This window comes from Kogia breviceps, chromosome 3, assembly GCF_026419965.1.
Source record: "Kogia breviceps isolate mKogBre1 chromosome 3, mKogBre1 haplotype 1, whole genome shotgun sequence".
Lineage (NCBI taxonomy): Eukaryota > Metazoa > Chordata > Mammalia > Artiodactyla > Physeteridae > Kogia > Kogia breviceps.
The window spans coordinates 151860356-151876364 of record NC_081312.1 but is presented as its reverse complement, the minus strand read 5'-3'; the positions used below and the strand labels follow the sequence as shown (position 1 = coordinate 151876364).

The following is a 16009-nucleotide window of genomic DNA, read 5'->3' as shown; positions in this document are numbered from 1 at the left end:
GCAAGTCCACCCTATGTCACCATGACTTCCTTGTCACTAATTCCCACAGACACTGCTCCATCCTTGGCGCGCTGATCCTCTTACTGCAGAGATGCTGGTGATCTTCCCCTCCTTCTTGAAACCCTTTGCTCCCTGGGCTTCTGCACTGACTCTGCTCCTGGTGTCCTGCTGCTGTCCCCACCTACACGCCTTCTCAGGCTGTCTCAAGACTCCTCTTCCTCTCTAACTCTTTCCGTGTGGCTGGTCCCCAGGTTTCCATCCGCGAACCACCTCTCGATTCATTCTCCAAGCCCCCCTGGGAAACCTCTTCTCCTCCTGGAGGGCCTGGCAGCGGTTACCTCCAACACACTGTCCGAAACAACTAGCCATCCCCCTCCCTGCTGAGATCCCCTCCTCCACCCCTGTTCCCTGGCTCTGGCGGGCAGCATCACCCACCCCCGTGGTCCAAGCAGAACCTTGAGGCATCCTGGATTCCAGGACCTCCTTCATCCTGCACAGGTGATCAGCTCCCAAGTCTGGTTGGTGTGGCTTCTCAAAGATTTCTCACATCCACCCACTTCCGTCCTCCAGCATGTCATCTTCTCCCATATGGAATGTGGTCCTCAACATCTCCTTCTCCTGTCTTTCCTGCCTGCCTCTTCTGGGTTTCCACAATGTGAATCCGAACTTGACACTTCCCGGGTTAAATCCTTCAATGGCTCTCTCTGGCCTTGGAGGTAAAATCCAAGTTTCTCCAACTCCCTCCCAATACCTGGCCCCTTCTCATCCCTCCAGCCTCATCCTCTGGCATTACCGGTCTAGAACTTTACCCTCTAGCCACACTTGAATGTTTATCAGCTGCCTGCCCACATACTGCAGGTTTTCACCTTTGCTCATGTGTTCCTCTGCCTTCTCACTCCTATTGTTCTTCCCCTTTTACCCAGTTAACTCCTGTTCAACCTGTGAGACTGGAATGTTACCTCCTCCTGGAAGTCCTCCCTGATCACCCCCACATCCTTCCTTGGTGCTCTCAGATGGCTCTTGGCATTATGTGGAAATATTTGTTCCCCTCTCCCTTACTGATCAGAGAGTACCTTGGGAACAAGATCTGGTCTGGTTCAATTCTCATTCCCCAGCTTCTGGAACAAGAGCTGGCCCTGAGTTGGTGCTCAACAAACTTTTGTTGAGTTATTGGGTAAGTGAATGACCCTGCCCTGAGACATGGATCGCTGGGGTGGAGGTGGCTGAAACCTGGGTGGTGGGACCCATGGGGCTAAGCAGCAGTGACTGTCTCCCTGGTGGGGCTGGGCCCCAAGCTCACCAGTACATAGCAGGCCTGTGCAGATCCATCGAAACAGCTGTGCATGCTCCCTGCAGAAGCGTCTCACCCTCAGGGCTGGCTGCAGGTTCCTCCTGGGGAGAAGACCAGCAGGGTCTATGAGTGGCGCCCCCAGACTCCCACCCCTGTGGGGATTCTCAACACCTCCAGGTAGAAGCCACTCAGGTATGTCCCCAGTAAAATGGCAACATGGGGCCAGCCAGGCACTGGCCTTGACATCCCACAGGGTTACAGGGCAACCCTAGCCCAGAGCAAACTAAGGAATGGCTCAGGCCGTCCACTCCTTCCGGCCTCTGTCTGTACCAGCTGTGTCTCAGCCTGCAGCAGCACCACGACCCCAGTGATAATCCTGCCTCCAGGGTTTGGGAAGGAATAAACTGAGACAATAAGGAAGAACCTTACCAACATACAGAAATGCACAACCACGATGGCTGCCTCCCCTCCCCTGTCCCATTTCCAACTGTCTGAAGAGAAAAGTGGGGAGGCGCCCAGCTCTGCATTTACTCCTGTGGGACATTATCCTCTGAGTCAACAGCACCTCCCAGAGAGAGGAAGTGTGAACAGTCCACTGGCCGCCGTCACACAGCCCCACTGCCTTCCGGACCCGGTGCAAATTCCAGTTCTTGTCTGGTCACTTGTCTGTCCCTGGAGGAAAGGCTGGTACCTGAATACCTCTGAAGTCCCCCTGGCTGAGCACGTAGGAGATGCTCACTCACCCTCATTCAGCCACCAGTCACTTTTTAAAGGAAACTCTCTCCCCTCTCTCTGTCCCCACCCCCCACCCCCTAAGTGAGGCATTTTTCCTCAATCTCATCCCAAGGCAGACAGATGGAATCTGCAACCCCACCCGGCTGAATGCTTGAGACCGAGCAGGACCCTATGGGCCTTCTGGGCACAGAAGCCTATGTTCCCCATTTCTTGTTTGTAGGGAACAGACTCCAGCCTCCATGACCTTCCCTGAGACCCAAAGGGCAGATTCAAACAGTTGTTAATCAGGGAAGGGAAGGGATGCAGAGACAAGGGAGGAGCAGCCAACAAACAATAGTGCAACCTTGGGGCAGGGTCACCGGTCCCCTTCAAGGGAAACACATAACAATGTCTTTGAGCTCTTTACAGAACTAAAATCCAACAGATGGGAAATGTCAGCATTCTTCATTCCAGAAAAGACCAACTGAGGCCAGATTAAAGGGACCAGAGAAGCTCATCAAGAAGATTACCTGAAACAAAATTAAAGGGATGCAGGCCCTGCACACAACCTAGTCTTGTCAGCAACCCCACCCTTGAACCATTGCTATAAAACTCCTCACCAGGGCTTCCCTGGTGGCACAGTGGTTGAGAATCCGCCTGCTGATGCAGGGGACGCGGTTCGTGCCCCGGTCTGGGAGGATCCCACATGCCGCGGAGCGGCTGGGCCTGTGAGCCATGGCCGCTGGGCCTGCGCATCTGGAGTCTGTACTCCGCAACGGGAGAGGCCACAACAGTGAGAGGCCCGCGTATAGCAAAAAAAAAAAAACAAAAAACAAAACTCCTCACCAAAATCCTCCTGGGTGGGAACACACAGTTTTCGAGGGCGGGAGCCGGCTGTGTCTCCTTTTGCCTGGCAAAGCAATAAAGCTATGCTTTTCTACTTCACCCAAAACTCTGTCTCTGAGATTCGATTTGGCACTGGTACACAGAAGCCAAGTTTTTGGCAACACGCTCTCATCAGCTCAGAATCTGGCCAGTCAGGACACCCCCCCCCCCCAACCCCAGTAGGCCTGGGTGTCAGGAGGCCAAGCTCTAAGCTCAATTTGCTGCCTGTATGACATGGGTCCATCTCTCTCCCTCTCTGGGCTTCAGCCTCCCCATGTGAAAGGAGGGGCCTGGCCCAGTCTAGGGGTTTTCAAACTAAGCTTCAAGGTTCCCTGAGGTGCCCCAGAGACCGAATGAGGTAGAAGGCAGATGGGGAGTAAAGAGGGGACCAGGCTGGTTCAGGGCCCCCATCCAACTTCAACCAGAGCAGCCCCTCAGTATAAATTGGGGTCCCCCATGGGATTTTCATTCTGGACGCTTCAAAACAGATTGGGAACCTCTGGCCCGGCTCATCTCTGAGGCAGAGGTCAGCAGGACTCATTTGTTGGCTAAAACACATTTATTCCTTTCTTCAGCAAAGGTCCAGCGAGCCCCTTCCCTGTCAGGAGGCCAGGCTCCCCACAGGGGCCTCCTCCCCAGGCCAGCCCACATCCTTCCTGGAGATGACCCACCACCCTGAGGAAGGCTCCGGGCCAGCCTTGCTCCCGCTGTCCCTGACTTCTGCAGGGCTTGAGTCACTGTGCCAGGATCTCGGCCTTCCTCCTAAAGCCACCAGAGATGGACCGGAGTGTGCCTCCCGCCTCATGCGAGAACTACAGCTGGGGGCCTGGAGTGCGGAGAGACCCAGGCTGCCCCCAGTGTGCCCACAGTCACCTCAGGAGTGGGCTGGGGTGGGGACTGGGCACAGGAGGTAACCAGAGGGAACTTAAATTCCAAAATTTGAGCACCTACTGTGTGCTAGACTCTGTGCTAGACACATCCTGCCCTCAGGGAACTAATGGCCTGCATGAAGGAAGGATACTTGTGCTTCAGGGGAGGTTGGGAGGGAAGTGGGTCCCTAGTTCTGGGCTCCAAAGTTCTGGGTGGAGGGCCTCAACCTGGCCATTGCAGAGCAGGGACGAGCTTGCCAGCTCCTCAGAGGCTGACAGCTCCCCAGAGAGTCCCCATCCTCCCCCATCATGAGGGTTCTCCTACTTATCCTTTAATTTCTTTTTTTTTTTTTTTTTGTCTGTGCAATGAGGCATGTGGGATCCTAGCTCCTCAACCAGTGATCGAACCTGCGCCCCCCCCACCGCCGCCTCCCCCCCACCTCCCCCCCCCCCCCCCCCCCACCGCAGCAGTGGAAGCAGAGTCTTAACCACTGGATGGCCAGGGAAGTCCCTTCCTCCTTATCATTTAGATCACAGCTGAAATGTCACTTCCTGGGTGAGCCCTTCCCTGACCTTTCTGAGGAGCACAGGCTATACTGGCACATGATAGGTATGCACAGATGTTTAATGAGTGATTAAGGGGGCTGCTCTGTGTGGAGGAGGTCAACACACTGCGGGGGTCCTAAGTGTTCAAGCAAAGAGGTGAGGAGGAGGTGCGGGCGGAGGAAGATGATGAACAAAGGCCCCTCTCACCAGGAGGGGCCAAACCAGCATGGGGGAGGGGACAGGCCAGGCTTTCCAACAGCTCAGCCTCCATGTTCTCCAAACCACCGGCCGCTGATGTGAGAGAGCTGGCCTCTCTTAGTATCGGTGTGTCGTCCTCCATGCCCCAGACCTTGCAGCTGAAAGATAAAGTCAGGGCCCAAAGCTGAAAGGGGAGGCCAGGCAGGACCCAGATAAGGGGCTGGGTGAAGGGCAGAGGATGGAAGGGAGGAGGCTGGGAGCGGGGACCAGTGGCCTGGCATAGCCTCTCCCGTCCCAGAGATCAACCCTCATTGTGCCAGGGGCCCCAGTGACAGAGGAAGGTCCCCCCACCTTCCTGCACTCCTGAACCTGTGAGAGGCAAGTCCTTGTAAATCTGGGAGGTCAGGCAGAAACAGGGCAAGGTCTGCCCACTTCATAAGGAAGGAAAGGAAAGAATTATGTATAGCATGTGCATGTATCTGAAAGGCATTTTTCTGAAGACAGGTCTTAGCTTTCATCGCTCACCGCAACAGGTTAAAACCATTGCCATTAAGTGATATTTTCATTGTATTACACTCTCCCATCTCTGAAAGATGGAGAGACAATATCCTGAAGACAACATTCCAGTCCCTGGATCCAACTATACCTGAAACCAGTGCTACCCCTGGACTTTTCAATTACAGGAGCCAATACAGTCCTTTTTTTTTCTTTTTCTTTCTTTCTTTCTTTTTTTTTCTTTGCTGAAGCTCAGTTCATAGGCCTAAAGTCATCTGTAAATAAGAGCCCTAACGAAGACTCCATCTCTCTTCACTCCTGTCCCCTCTCTTTTTCTTCCCCTTGAGTAGCACCCTACCCTGTCCAAGCGCCAGACTGGCTAAGCTCACATACCCCGGAGCACACATGCAAGGGCACACGTGAGCAGGCCCACGTAGGGAAGTACACACACAGGTAGAGCCTGGGAAAGCCCAGCCTCCCATGCACACACACAAACACAGACACGCAGCTGCATGGAGAGGGGCAGGCTCCTCTTCCTACTCACATATTTGTGGTCAACAAGTCCCTCTCAGGGAGACGGAAGCGTGCATTTCCACGGGGACGCGCTGGATCCAGCCTGGTTGCACTTTGACCTGTCTTCTCATCTCAGTGGAAATTCCTGGTCAGAGTCCAGAGTTGGAGTTGGCTGGGCCTCCCACCTGGCTCTGTCCAGCACGGTCTCCAGAGCCCAGGGCCACAGCCAGGGCAGGGACCCCAGCCTCTCTCAGGGAAAAGAGGAAACGGGGCAAGTGGGCACCACTCTAGGCCTGGCCTGCGGAGCTCCTGCCTCGTAACTGAATCTGCCTTCCTCCTCAATGACGCCCTCCTCTCCACTCTTTCCTGCTCCCAAACAGGCCCACTTCTTCCAGGAAGCTCAGCTTTATTACTCTCACTCTCCCCATATCCCCTCCTGGGGCCTCCTTTACCACCTGCCATCAGTGCTACTCAGTTTTTTGGATCATGTGTTTTATCGTTCATTTTGCATCTTACACAGTCTCCCTTTTCTCACTGGATCAGTAATTATAACAGCAACCTATTTTCCTGAGCTTGAAGATAAGAAAAGCAGTGTAGTGCCATAAATAGTAAAAGTTTTTCAGGTCTAAGTGGTGTTGGAAACAAAACAAAATCACAGCTTGCCCTTTGGTTCCATTGCTTTTTAACTGACACCTAAGCAACAGTGTGCAAAGTCAATGGACAAAGCCTTTAGCAGTTCAATCCTCAAACTAAACATTAAACTTATCTGACAGGATTGACAACATCTCCTTAATAATTAATCATACACACTCAGTACAAAATCCTTTATGATGCATAAACACTTCTTGGCAACACAGAGGCGGAGTTACCAGCACATGCTGGTTATTTTGGAAGTTTGGGAACCATGATGGATGAAGGGTGGGGGGTACCCCTTCTCTTTAAAAACATTGTCTTTGTCATTCTGATTACCAAAGTATTACACATGCATCAGCAAACATTTAAACATTATAGAAATATACAAAACACAGGAAGTTAAAAATCCCTCTAATCTGAGCCTTCCAGATATGACCACCACTGAGCTTGTGGAATTTTTCTCCAGACATTTTTCAGTAGTGAATACTCTTTTAGGCTATTCATTTTACAAAAGAGGCTTATACTATACCAGCTTTTTTGCAATTTGCTCTTTTGGGTGGAGATCCACACTGTGCCCCACTCACTCTGTTGGAGGCTTGTGTGCTGCCTTGATTATAAACTAAACGTTTGTGGCATCATCTGGTTTATCCTGAGCAGAATACCTGCCACCATGGGCAGCCTCCACAGGGATGGGCTTGCAGCTGCCCTGGCAGGGGGCCTCATCAAGCCCCAGTGAAGGGCAAATGGGACTGTACCTGCTTCTCTGCCTCTACCCACTTCTAACCTCTTCCTCCCTTCCTTCCCCCCTTTCCTGCTCCCTCTCCCGTCCCCTTCCCCCTTCCTCCATCCTCTCCTCTCTCCTCCCCCTCCTCTCTTGGTGCCCAGAGAGAAGTCAGGAGGCACAACACATCCAGAAGCAGCCAAACTTGTTCCAAAATATTCCCTACACTGCTCCTTAGAGCCTTGACATCTTCGTGTGCCCTGTTGTCTCAAACAAGGATTTAATAGGCTGTGTGTCTTGAAATGAACCCGGAGCTTAGAGCCCAAAGGTCTAGATTCAGTCCTGGCTCTGAAAGTTAACTGGTTTCCTCATCTGTAAAATGGTGGGTAATAGTACCTACCTCATAAATAAATATTGATGGGGATTAAATGAGCGAATGCAGGTGAGGTATTTGGCAGAGAGGCTGGCTGGTGTCATCGCTGTCACAGGTCCCATCTCAGGGCTGTCTGGACACACTGCTCTCCTCCTCCAGGCCAGGAGACCCTGTGTTGCTCCCCTGCTCCTGCCCTGAAGGAGGGGCAGTCGACAGTGATCCTGGCCCCCAGAAACCAAGTGCTCTTTTCAGGTGGAATTTGGCTGAGAGCCACAGGCTGGGCGGTTGGGAGGCTGGTTGGGTTGGGATGAGCCGGCAGGGAAAGAACAAGAGCTGGAGGACTTCGTGGGTCCTGGCTGTGCCCCATCCAGCTGTGTGATCTCAGCGTGTCACTTGACTCCCTGTGGCCTGTTTCCTGAGGAGATGATCTCATTGGGGTGGTACAGTGAGGCCTGGAACTGAGCCAGGGCTGGGGTGCTAGGTCCAGAGCAGGGCGAGGCAAGGAATATATATATATCTAATGACACAGACTTGTCACAGTTGCAGCATTTGAACTTGTTGTATAAAAAGGAAATCTGTAAATCTATAACTTGGCAACATTTTACAATGCTGTATATTAAAGATGGCTTTCTCAAGAAATCCAGAACCACACAGCCCTATGGTCAAACACTTGTGACATTTGTGCCTCTGCTTTTAAAGGTGCTGTGATGGACAGCTGGCATGCCAGGGTTCGAGAAGAGTGGATGGTTTGAAGTGCTTGCCTTTACCTGTGCAAAATCAAGTGGCTGCCTCTGTTCCTATTTTACTGTAAATTTGATAGTGTCTGTTCCTGTTCCATTCTCCAGGGAGCTTCTCTGTAGACTAATACCACCACCCACCAAGTGGTGGAGATGCAGGTGGCTGGGTAGTCATGGTTTTCTGTTGGACATTTGAATGTGATAAAGAATCCAGCATCACTGGGGAAATACTATATGTGGAATGTGCACGTTTCCAGGGGGCCAACATTGTCAGTCAAGAGGTTTGCAATGATTTCCTTCCTGCCAAAAATAAATATGTGAGGGCTTCCCTGGTGGCACAGTGGTTAAGAATCCGCCTGCCAATGCAGGGGACACGGGTTCGAGCCCTGGTCCGGGAAGATCCCACATGCCGCGGAGCAACTAAGTCCATGCGCCACAACTACTGAGCCTGCGCTCTAGAGCCCGCGAGCCACAACTACTGAAGCCTGTGTGCCACAACTACTGAAGCCTGCGTGCCTAGAGCCTGTGCTCTACAACAAGAGAAGCCACCACAATGAAACGCCTGCGCCCCGCAACTAAGAGTAGCCCCCGCTCACTGCAACTAGAGAAAGCCCGCGTGCAGCAGCGAAGACCCAATGCAGCCAAAAATTAAATAAATAAATAAATTTATAAAAATAAATAAATAAATAAATATGTGAAACTGCAAACAAACAAACAAAAAGGCCTGCACGTTGAGATATATATATATATTTTTTCTGGCTTTAGTTCTCTGGGGCCACTCCTATTTCAGGGGAATTCTTGGTCTGAGTGGTAGAGTCCCTTCTCCTTGCCAGACTTTGATATAATGAAGAGGATATTTTTACAAGGGGTGAGTGAAACATTCAGAACTGTAAGAGGCAGACCTCATCAGAAGGGACGTTCAACAGTCCCCTTATTTTTTTCTCACAGTTTTGTCTGCTCTCACCTCTTGGCTCTTCACAGATAAGGTCTTTTTCATCACATCTATCCACGTGTCCAAGCAGTGACTAAAAAGAGAGGCTCCTCCCTGGTCAAGTTCCGTGAGCATGAGCTTGTCATTCCTCTTTCCTAAACCTGCTTCTCTCTCTCTTACACCTGGGTGGTTAGCAGAAAGGACATTCAATACAATGGTTCCTTTCTCATTTGGGGCATTGAAAGATGGGATTCCTATAGGCCTAAAAGAAATATGCTAAACTAGAAAGAGTGTACAAATTCTGATGACACAGAGCAAAATACAAAAACTGAAGAAAGGGGACTTCTCTGGTGGCGCAGTGGTTAAAGAATCCACCTGCCAATGCAGGGAACACGGGTTCGAGCCCTGGTCCGGGAAGATCACACATGCCACAGAGCAGCTAAGCTCGCGCACCACAACTACTGAGCCTGCGCTCTGGAGCCCGCGAGCCACAACTACCGAGCCTGCGTTCCTAGAGCCCATGCTCCGCAACAAGAGAAGCCACTGCAATGAGAAGCCCACGCACTGCAACAAAGAGTAGCCCCAGCTCGCCGCAACTAGAGAAAGCCCACGCACAGCAACGAAGACCCAACGCAGCCAAAAATAAATAAATAAATTTATTTATTTAAAAAAAAAACTGAAGAAATATCTTAGACGTGTATGCCCTCTGCTTGTAACTCTTACACACTTTCTGTAAGAAGGGACCCTCACAAGACTGAGAGCACAGTGAGTGCTCTTCTAGCACCTATACAGAGAGTCCAGGTGTTCACAGAGGAAGGAAATACTCCAAACACCCAAAAGACCAAACTCCCCTGCCCCAGCTTACTTGCCGTGACTATCCCAGCATCTCCCGCTAGAGTCCACCCCTTGACCCTTTCTATTTATTGGGAATAGATGGGCACAGACGGCCATTATCCAGTACAAGATGAAAGAATGGGTCTGGGGGTTCATCTATCTCTGCAACTGTGAAGGGCTGGTAAAGTAAGATGCCTGGTCTCATGCCCATGAGGGCCCATGGCCACCAGGCAGGGGGATTTTCCCCAAACAGCTAAGAGATCACTCTTTCCAAATATTTAACTGGCTGCTACAATGTGAAGTGTATTTCCTCTGTCTCTGTTTTCATTTTACCTTCTATCCTTCCTCCCTTTCCATCTCATATTAGCTTTTTATATAATGAAAGATTGAGATGCTTCCTTTTTCAGTTTGAAGCAGGTTAAGATGTTCCACAAAGGTAGGTCTTAATTCATGTCATCCTGTGAATGACATGATTCAAGGATGATATCCGTGGCTTTTGTGGGTTTTATATCAAAGGCTATATCCTCCTCTGGGAGGCACAGTATTTCCTGCCATCCTTTGGCAGGGGCTGTGGGAGCTGTTAATTTGGAGCTCCATTGCCTTGTTGGCCCAGAGCCTGATGCGGAGTTACAGCTGATAAGCTGGTTAATTATATAGGCAAAGATAGTTCCTTGATTGTTCCATTTTTTTCCCTCTGTCAGGGCAGTGGTCTGATGTGGCACCCATTTAGAGCAAAGCCAGCTATTTCTATAAAAGTTTTTGTGAGGAGGGTTGTAGGCCTCCTGGGATAAACCGGTCAAATGAATCTACCACAGACCAGTAGTGTCATAGGGGAGGTGCTGACAAATGGGCATCACAAGTTAAATACAATGGTCAGGAAGAACAAAAATGAACGCCTCTGAGTGTCACATCTAGACACTGAAACTTTCCAGGTGCAGCTTGCTTCCCTCTACCCAGGTGGGCTTCCACCAGTAACATCGTGCCACAGGACGCACCAACTCTCCTTCCTGCATGGGCCTGCCAAGCCTATATCATGCCTCGCTGTGAGACACTGCTTTCCATGCCACTGTGCCTTAGGATCAAGGTTCCCTCTTCCAAAGGCTGTGTCCCAGTCCCTTCACTTCCATGCCTGTTGGGGTTTGTGGAGAGCCTGACCCAGCCCAGGGGCTAATCACTGACCAGCTTGTGGGTCAGGAGGCAGTACTGACTATTTCCCATGGGATGAGAGCTGGAAAGACGGTTTTCAGGGGTGGGGTGGAGATGTTGTTAGCCACCCCACCTTGAAGGAAGGGAGAAACACCAGGGTCTCCCAGCTTGGCAGGCAAGATGGATTCTGGGCCCACACTTAGACCTAATGGCTGTGAATTGTATTCTCTAGTCAGACTCCATGAAACCAGGGATACTGTGTCTCTGAGCAACTTTCTGAGTAAGACCCAGCACAAATTCCACAGGGGTTGATTTAATGGGCACTCAGCCACATAATCTGAATAATTTGACTCCAACTGCTCCAAGAATATACATTTTGCCCTGTTAGAAAACAAGAGCCCTAATGAAATTTCTCTGCCAGTGACACAGTCTACACAGTAGGACACCTGATGCATCTTAAGCAGATTCCTTGGCCTGAGATGGGGATTCTCATTCGAGTGATTTACTCCGTACATCACGCATGAACGTCCTTCATCTTCATGTGTGATGTATCCCCAGAGGCTGAGTAGACGGTAGCTGCTATCTCTCGCTGCCCTTTGGAAATAATAGGAAAGAGCCATCTCTGAACCACATCAGTTCTGAGGTCTGAGGACAGTGCCTCATGGATTCCAGGACCTCTGGGTGTCAGTAGAGGATGCCTCTATTAGAAAAAGGAACAACAGGCACAAAATGGAGTCACTTGTCCCTAGGACAGCAAACCAAGACTCTACTACAGTTTCAGCCACTCCCAGGAATGCAAACTTTAACCAATCAATCTGGAATTACCTGATGAGCACAGTGAGGTCATCTCATCTGCATGATAGATTTCCCCTTTTCCCCCAAGGGAAGGTGACCTTGCCTGAAATAATCCTTTCTTTCCTTTATGACTTTATGGTCCCACCTTCTTTCTGCCTTTAAAAACATTCCACTTTGTACACCTCCTCAGAGCTCCTTTCTATTGATACTTGCCAGATGGGATGCTGCCCAATTCATGAATAAGGCCAATTAGATCTTTAAATTTACTCAGCTGAATTTTCTTAACACTCCTACCTAGAGCTAGCTCCAATCACTCACATGCATCTCAGTTCCAAGGGCTTAAGCAACAAGCCCAAGCTCACATGGCTAGTAGAGGTGGATTTGAACTGAGGTCTGTCTGACTGTTCTCAGCTCAAACAACCTTCTGATAATTTGGTTTCCCTTGAAGTTCTCCTTTCAGAAGAAGGGAAGAATTCCCTTGTCAGGTAAAGTGTCCAGTCTTCTGGATGGTTACATGTCTTATAAAAAATTAGCAAGGTGGGTTTTTAGTGTGAAAATTCCATTTCCTTGTAAGTTTAATGAATGAAACAGGCTCCCTGAGCGTGATCAGCTCAGGGGTACTGACAACATCAAGGTACAAAAGTGAGACCCAGACCCTGTCCCACACAACACTGTTGGTCTGCCAGTAACCAGAATCCACAGTCAACATAACCCAGGGGATAGGAGGCAGAATCAAGTCAGGAAAAAGAACAGTTACTCCCAGAAGAAACTGTATGAACTAGCTAATATTCATTGCCAGAAAATATAGGGGAAATTTATGGGAACGTTTTAAGGCTGCTTCACCAAAATAGCGGAACAGAATTTTGATTCAGGTTTTGTTTATTGATATGTTCTCACTCACCAGAGATTCTATAGAAGCTCATACAGCCAGATACAGTTCTTACCATTTGGGCAGGGGGAGGGGGGCTATAGATGGGGGTGGATAATACAAATCTGGACTAAACACTGACCCATGCTAAATTATAACAAAAGACCAAAATTCCAACAAAGGCAGTAACTCACAGATTTCAGGAAACAAGAATGCTTTATTGGGTCCCTGACATGCATCCAGCCGATCCGCCCTCTGTCCTCTGACATGACCCAGAAGATGGTCGCACTCCCTGCCATGAGAAATTGGCGTGGCTCTGCTGGCTTTCCTCTCTAGGCCTGGAATTCTGGTTGGAAGAGCTCCTATGAAATGAACTTCCTGATCTCAGCAGCAGAGATAGAAGGAACACAGTAGAGGAGTCATCATAATGGACATGGGCATGGAAGCCAGACCTCTAGCTGTGGTTAATTAATCATTGGGCCCCAGGAATTAAAAAGACCAGACAGTGCCTAAGATATCAGCTAGTTACTACTGTAACCAAAGGTTTCTGGTTGGGCAAAGAGGTCTGTTTCAGCTGCCAAGGTAGAGTCAAAATCTCCCACTTAATTTCCAGACTTTCAAGGGAGAGGAAGTCAAATATCTTTGAAGAGAAACCTTATTTTAACACTTAGATGCATATTGTTAACCTTCCTTGCAGCCTTCCCCAAAGGGATCTGTGTTCACTTATCTGGGAATGGAAAAAAAAGAATATACTCAGACTTGGGGAGAGGGGTTTTGTAGGACACTGGCTCCAAGCCAAGTCCCATTTCTGGGTACAATAGAAGAGCATGTGGTCTGCCAATCCATAGAGATGTTTAATAGACTAAATTTTGTGCCATAGTAGACCCAGTGGAATCTCAAAGCCAGTGAAAGGTTATTTTGAGTGTACAGTTGAAATGGATATATTCTGAAACACACATAACCCCCACAATGGCTCTGATTAGTGGGGTAAGAATGACTATAATAGGATAGGAGAAGCACAAGCCATCAGAATTCCCCCTCCCGACCGAAATGGTAACTCAAAAGTGATTCCATATTTGTGAGGGAATTGTAGAAATTAGTGTTACTCTCAGATTTAAGAGTGAAGTCATAGCGATTCCTACCACAGCTCAGCCTGGCCAGTGTAAAACACCAGGAGGTCTTTGGATTGTTGTAAACTTTAAAACGTGATAACTCCAATTGCAGGTGCTGTTCCAGAAATGGTCTTCTTGCTAAAGCAAATTCATCCAGCTCTTGGCATTTGGTATGAACCCTTTGATCTAGTGAATTCATTTTTTTCCTCGATTTTGATGAGCAAAGAACATCAGAAGCAATTCGTCTTCAGCTGGCAGGGCAGCAGTACTCCACTGCTGTCCTGCTGAATGATATATATTATCTTAGCTGTCCAGCTCTGTGCCACAGACTGCCTCACAGGGACCTTGACCTCAGCAACGCAATGTTCCAGCATGCTGATGGCATCATGCTGATAGGGTCTGGAGATCAACAGTTTCCCTAGATGCTTTGGTAAGACATATATATATGAGTCAGAGGTGGGAGATAAAGCATGTGAAAATGCAAATGTCTGTTTCTTTGATAAAGTTCCTGGGGATCAAGGGGTCTGTTGAGGTCAGAATAGTTCCTCCATTAACGTAGGACAAATTCCTACATTTTGAATTCCTTACCACTAAGGCCCAATTCCACGCAAAACTGTCAGTTTGGGGCATCTTGCTCCAACCCATTTACTGACTGACCCAGAAGACTGCCAGCTTTGGGCAGGGCATAGAGCAAGTGAAGGCTCTCCAGCAGGAAAAACCTTTAGCACATATGATTCTGCCACCAGGCCACATGACCTGGCAGAGCCAGTGGTGCTTGAGGGATCTGTCTGTGGCATATTGGGGAGCCACATGGAGATTGTGACAAGTCTTGATTTAAAAAATATGGCAGGAGAACCCAGAGTTTGGAATCAAGTGATACACTGGCCAACAAGTAACTATTATCCTTTTGACACAGCCCTCTGACTTGTCACTGGGCTCTGGGGAGTCTAACTGCTTGGTTACAGCCTACCAGGTGGCTATGCTGGCCCTTAAGAACAAGGGTTGTCGGATCCACCCAGCCAAAATCAGGCATGGCCACCATCATTAGGTGAATGCTCCAGGATAGGGCTCTGGAGGCACAGGCAAGCTGTGTGTGGGTGTCACTCACTCTCCCATAACGCCTCCTCCTGCCCTATGGCTGAGCTCGCCTCAATCTACACTTATGCTATGGCTTTAACAGGGCAGGAAATTATCTTGACCATTAGAGGCCCCTCTTCTGGATTTGGATTTGCTTTCCTTACCCATCATGCCTCTCCCGTCAAAATCCATGGAATTGGGCTTCCCTGGTGCTGCAGTGCTTAAGAGTCCGCCTGCCGATGCAGAGGACACGGGTTCGTGCCCCGGTCCGGGAGGATCCCACATGCCGTGGAGCGGCTGGGCCCGTGAGCCATGGCCGCTGGGCCTGCGCGTTTGGAGCCTGTGCTCCACAGCGGGAGAGGCCACAACAGTGAGAGGCCCACATACCGCAAAAAAAAAAAAAAAAAAAAAAATCCATGGAATTATCAACTGTTGTAAACAGCACTTTGGTATCCCCACATATTGCATTCAACTAGGGAATACACTTTATAGCAAAGTAATGGGTTGATGCCTGTGGCGTTTGCTCATCTCGTCAGGATCCCCACAGTCTAGAAGCAGTTAGTTTGATATTATGGTGAAATGGTTTGTTGAAAACTTAGCTATGGCACCAGCTGAAAACAATACCTTGCAAGGTTGGGTAAGGCCTGCATGATGCAGCATAAGCTCCAAACCGGCAACCAATTCATGGTGCTATTTCTCCTACAGACTAGGAAGCAGGGTGAAGAGGGGCATGTTATCACTACATCTCAATGCGTTTCTCATATCTGAGGTTTAGGACCAGACTGGTGTAGAGGTTTTAGTTCCCAAGAAAGCATATCTTCAAAAATTCATAGTAATGATTCAAGTGAATTAGAAGCCTAGGCACCTGGCCGTCTCAGGTTGCTTGTATCTGAGCCACACATAGCTAGGATAGGAGTATATCTAGGATACGAGTAAATATAGGGACACGTAGGAGTAGCTAGGATGATTAACTCTATCAAGGGAAAATATGATTGTGGCTACTTAAAAGGGGGCAGGGTACAGATGGACGTGGGGGTTTCCTAAAGTGCTTCCTGGTACTGCCATGTCCAGTGGCTAATGCCTGCCACACAGGAAGGACCGCTTAGGAACTGGACTTTGGAACTGAAGATTTGGGTCACTCCAAAGGGCAAAAAAATCCCTAGTCATAAATATTAGTTCTCATGACCAGTTACAGAAGTGGACTATAGCCTTTACTCATACTTCCCTTCTTGTTGGGTTATATAATTTCCAGAGGTTACAGAATTTCAAAA

At 49.3% G+C, this 16009-nt stretch overlaps 1 protein-coding gene across 1 annotated transcript in view; it reads right to left on the bottom strand.

Moving 5' to 3' along the window:
• The window catches only part of LOC131752718 (sodium/nucleoside cotransporter 1-like), a 56307-nt gene extending 47870 nt beyond the window's left edge, over positions 1-8437 (bottom strand). Inside the window, 5 exon segments of the mRNA XM_067029981.1 lie at positions 1301-1392; positions 3562-3652; positions 4546-4661; positions 7266-7432; positions 8006-8437. Of these exon segments, the coding sequence (XP_066886082.1) occupies positions 1301-1392; positions 3562-3652; positions 4546-4661; positions 7266-7360 (394 nt within the window). The 5' untranslated portion in view covers positions 7361-7432; positions 8006-8437.
• Positions 8438-16009: the final 7572 nt, after the last annotated feature.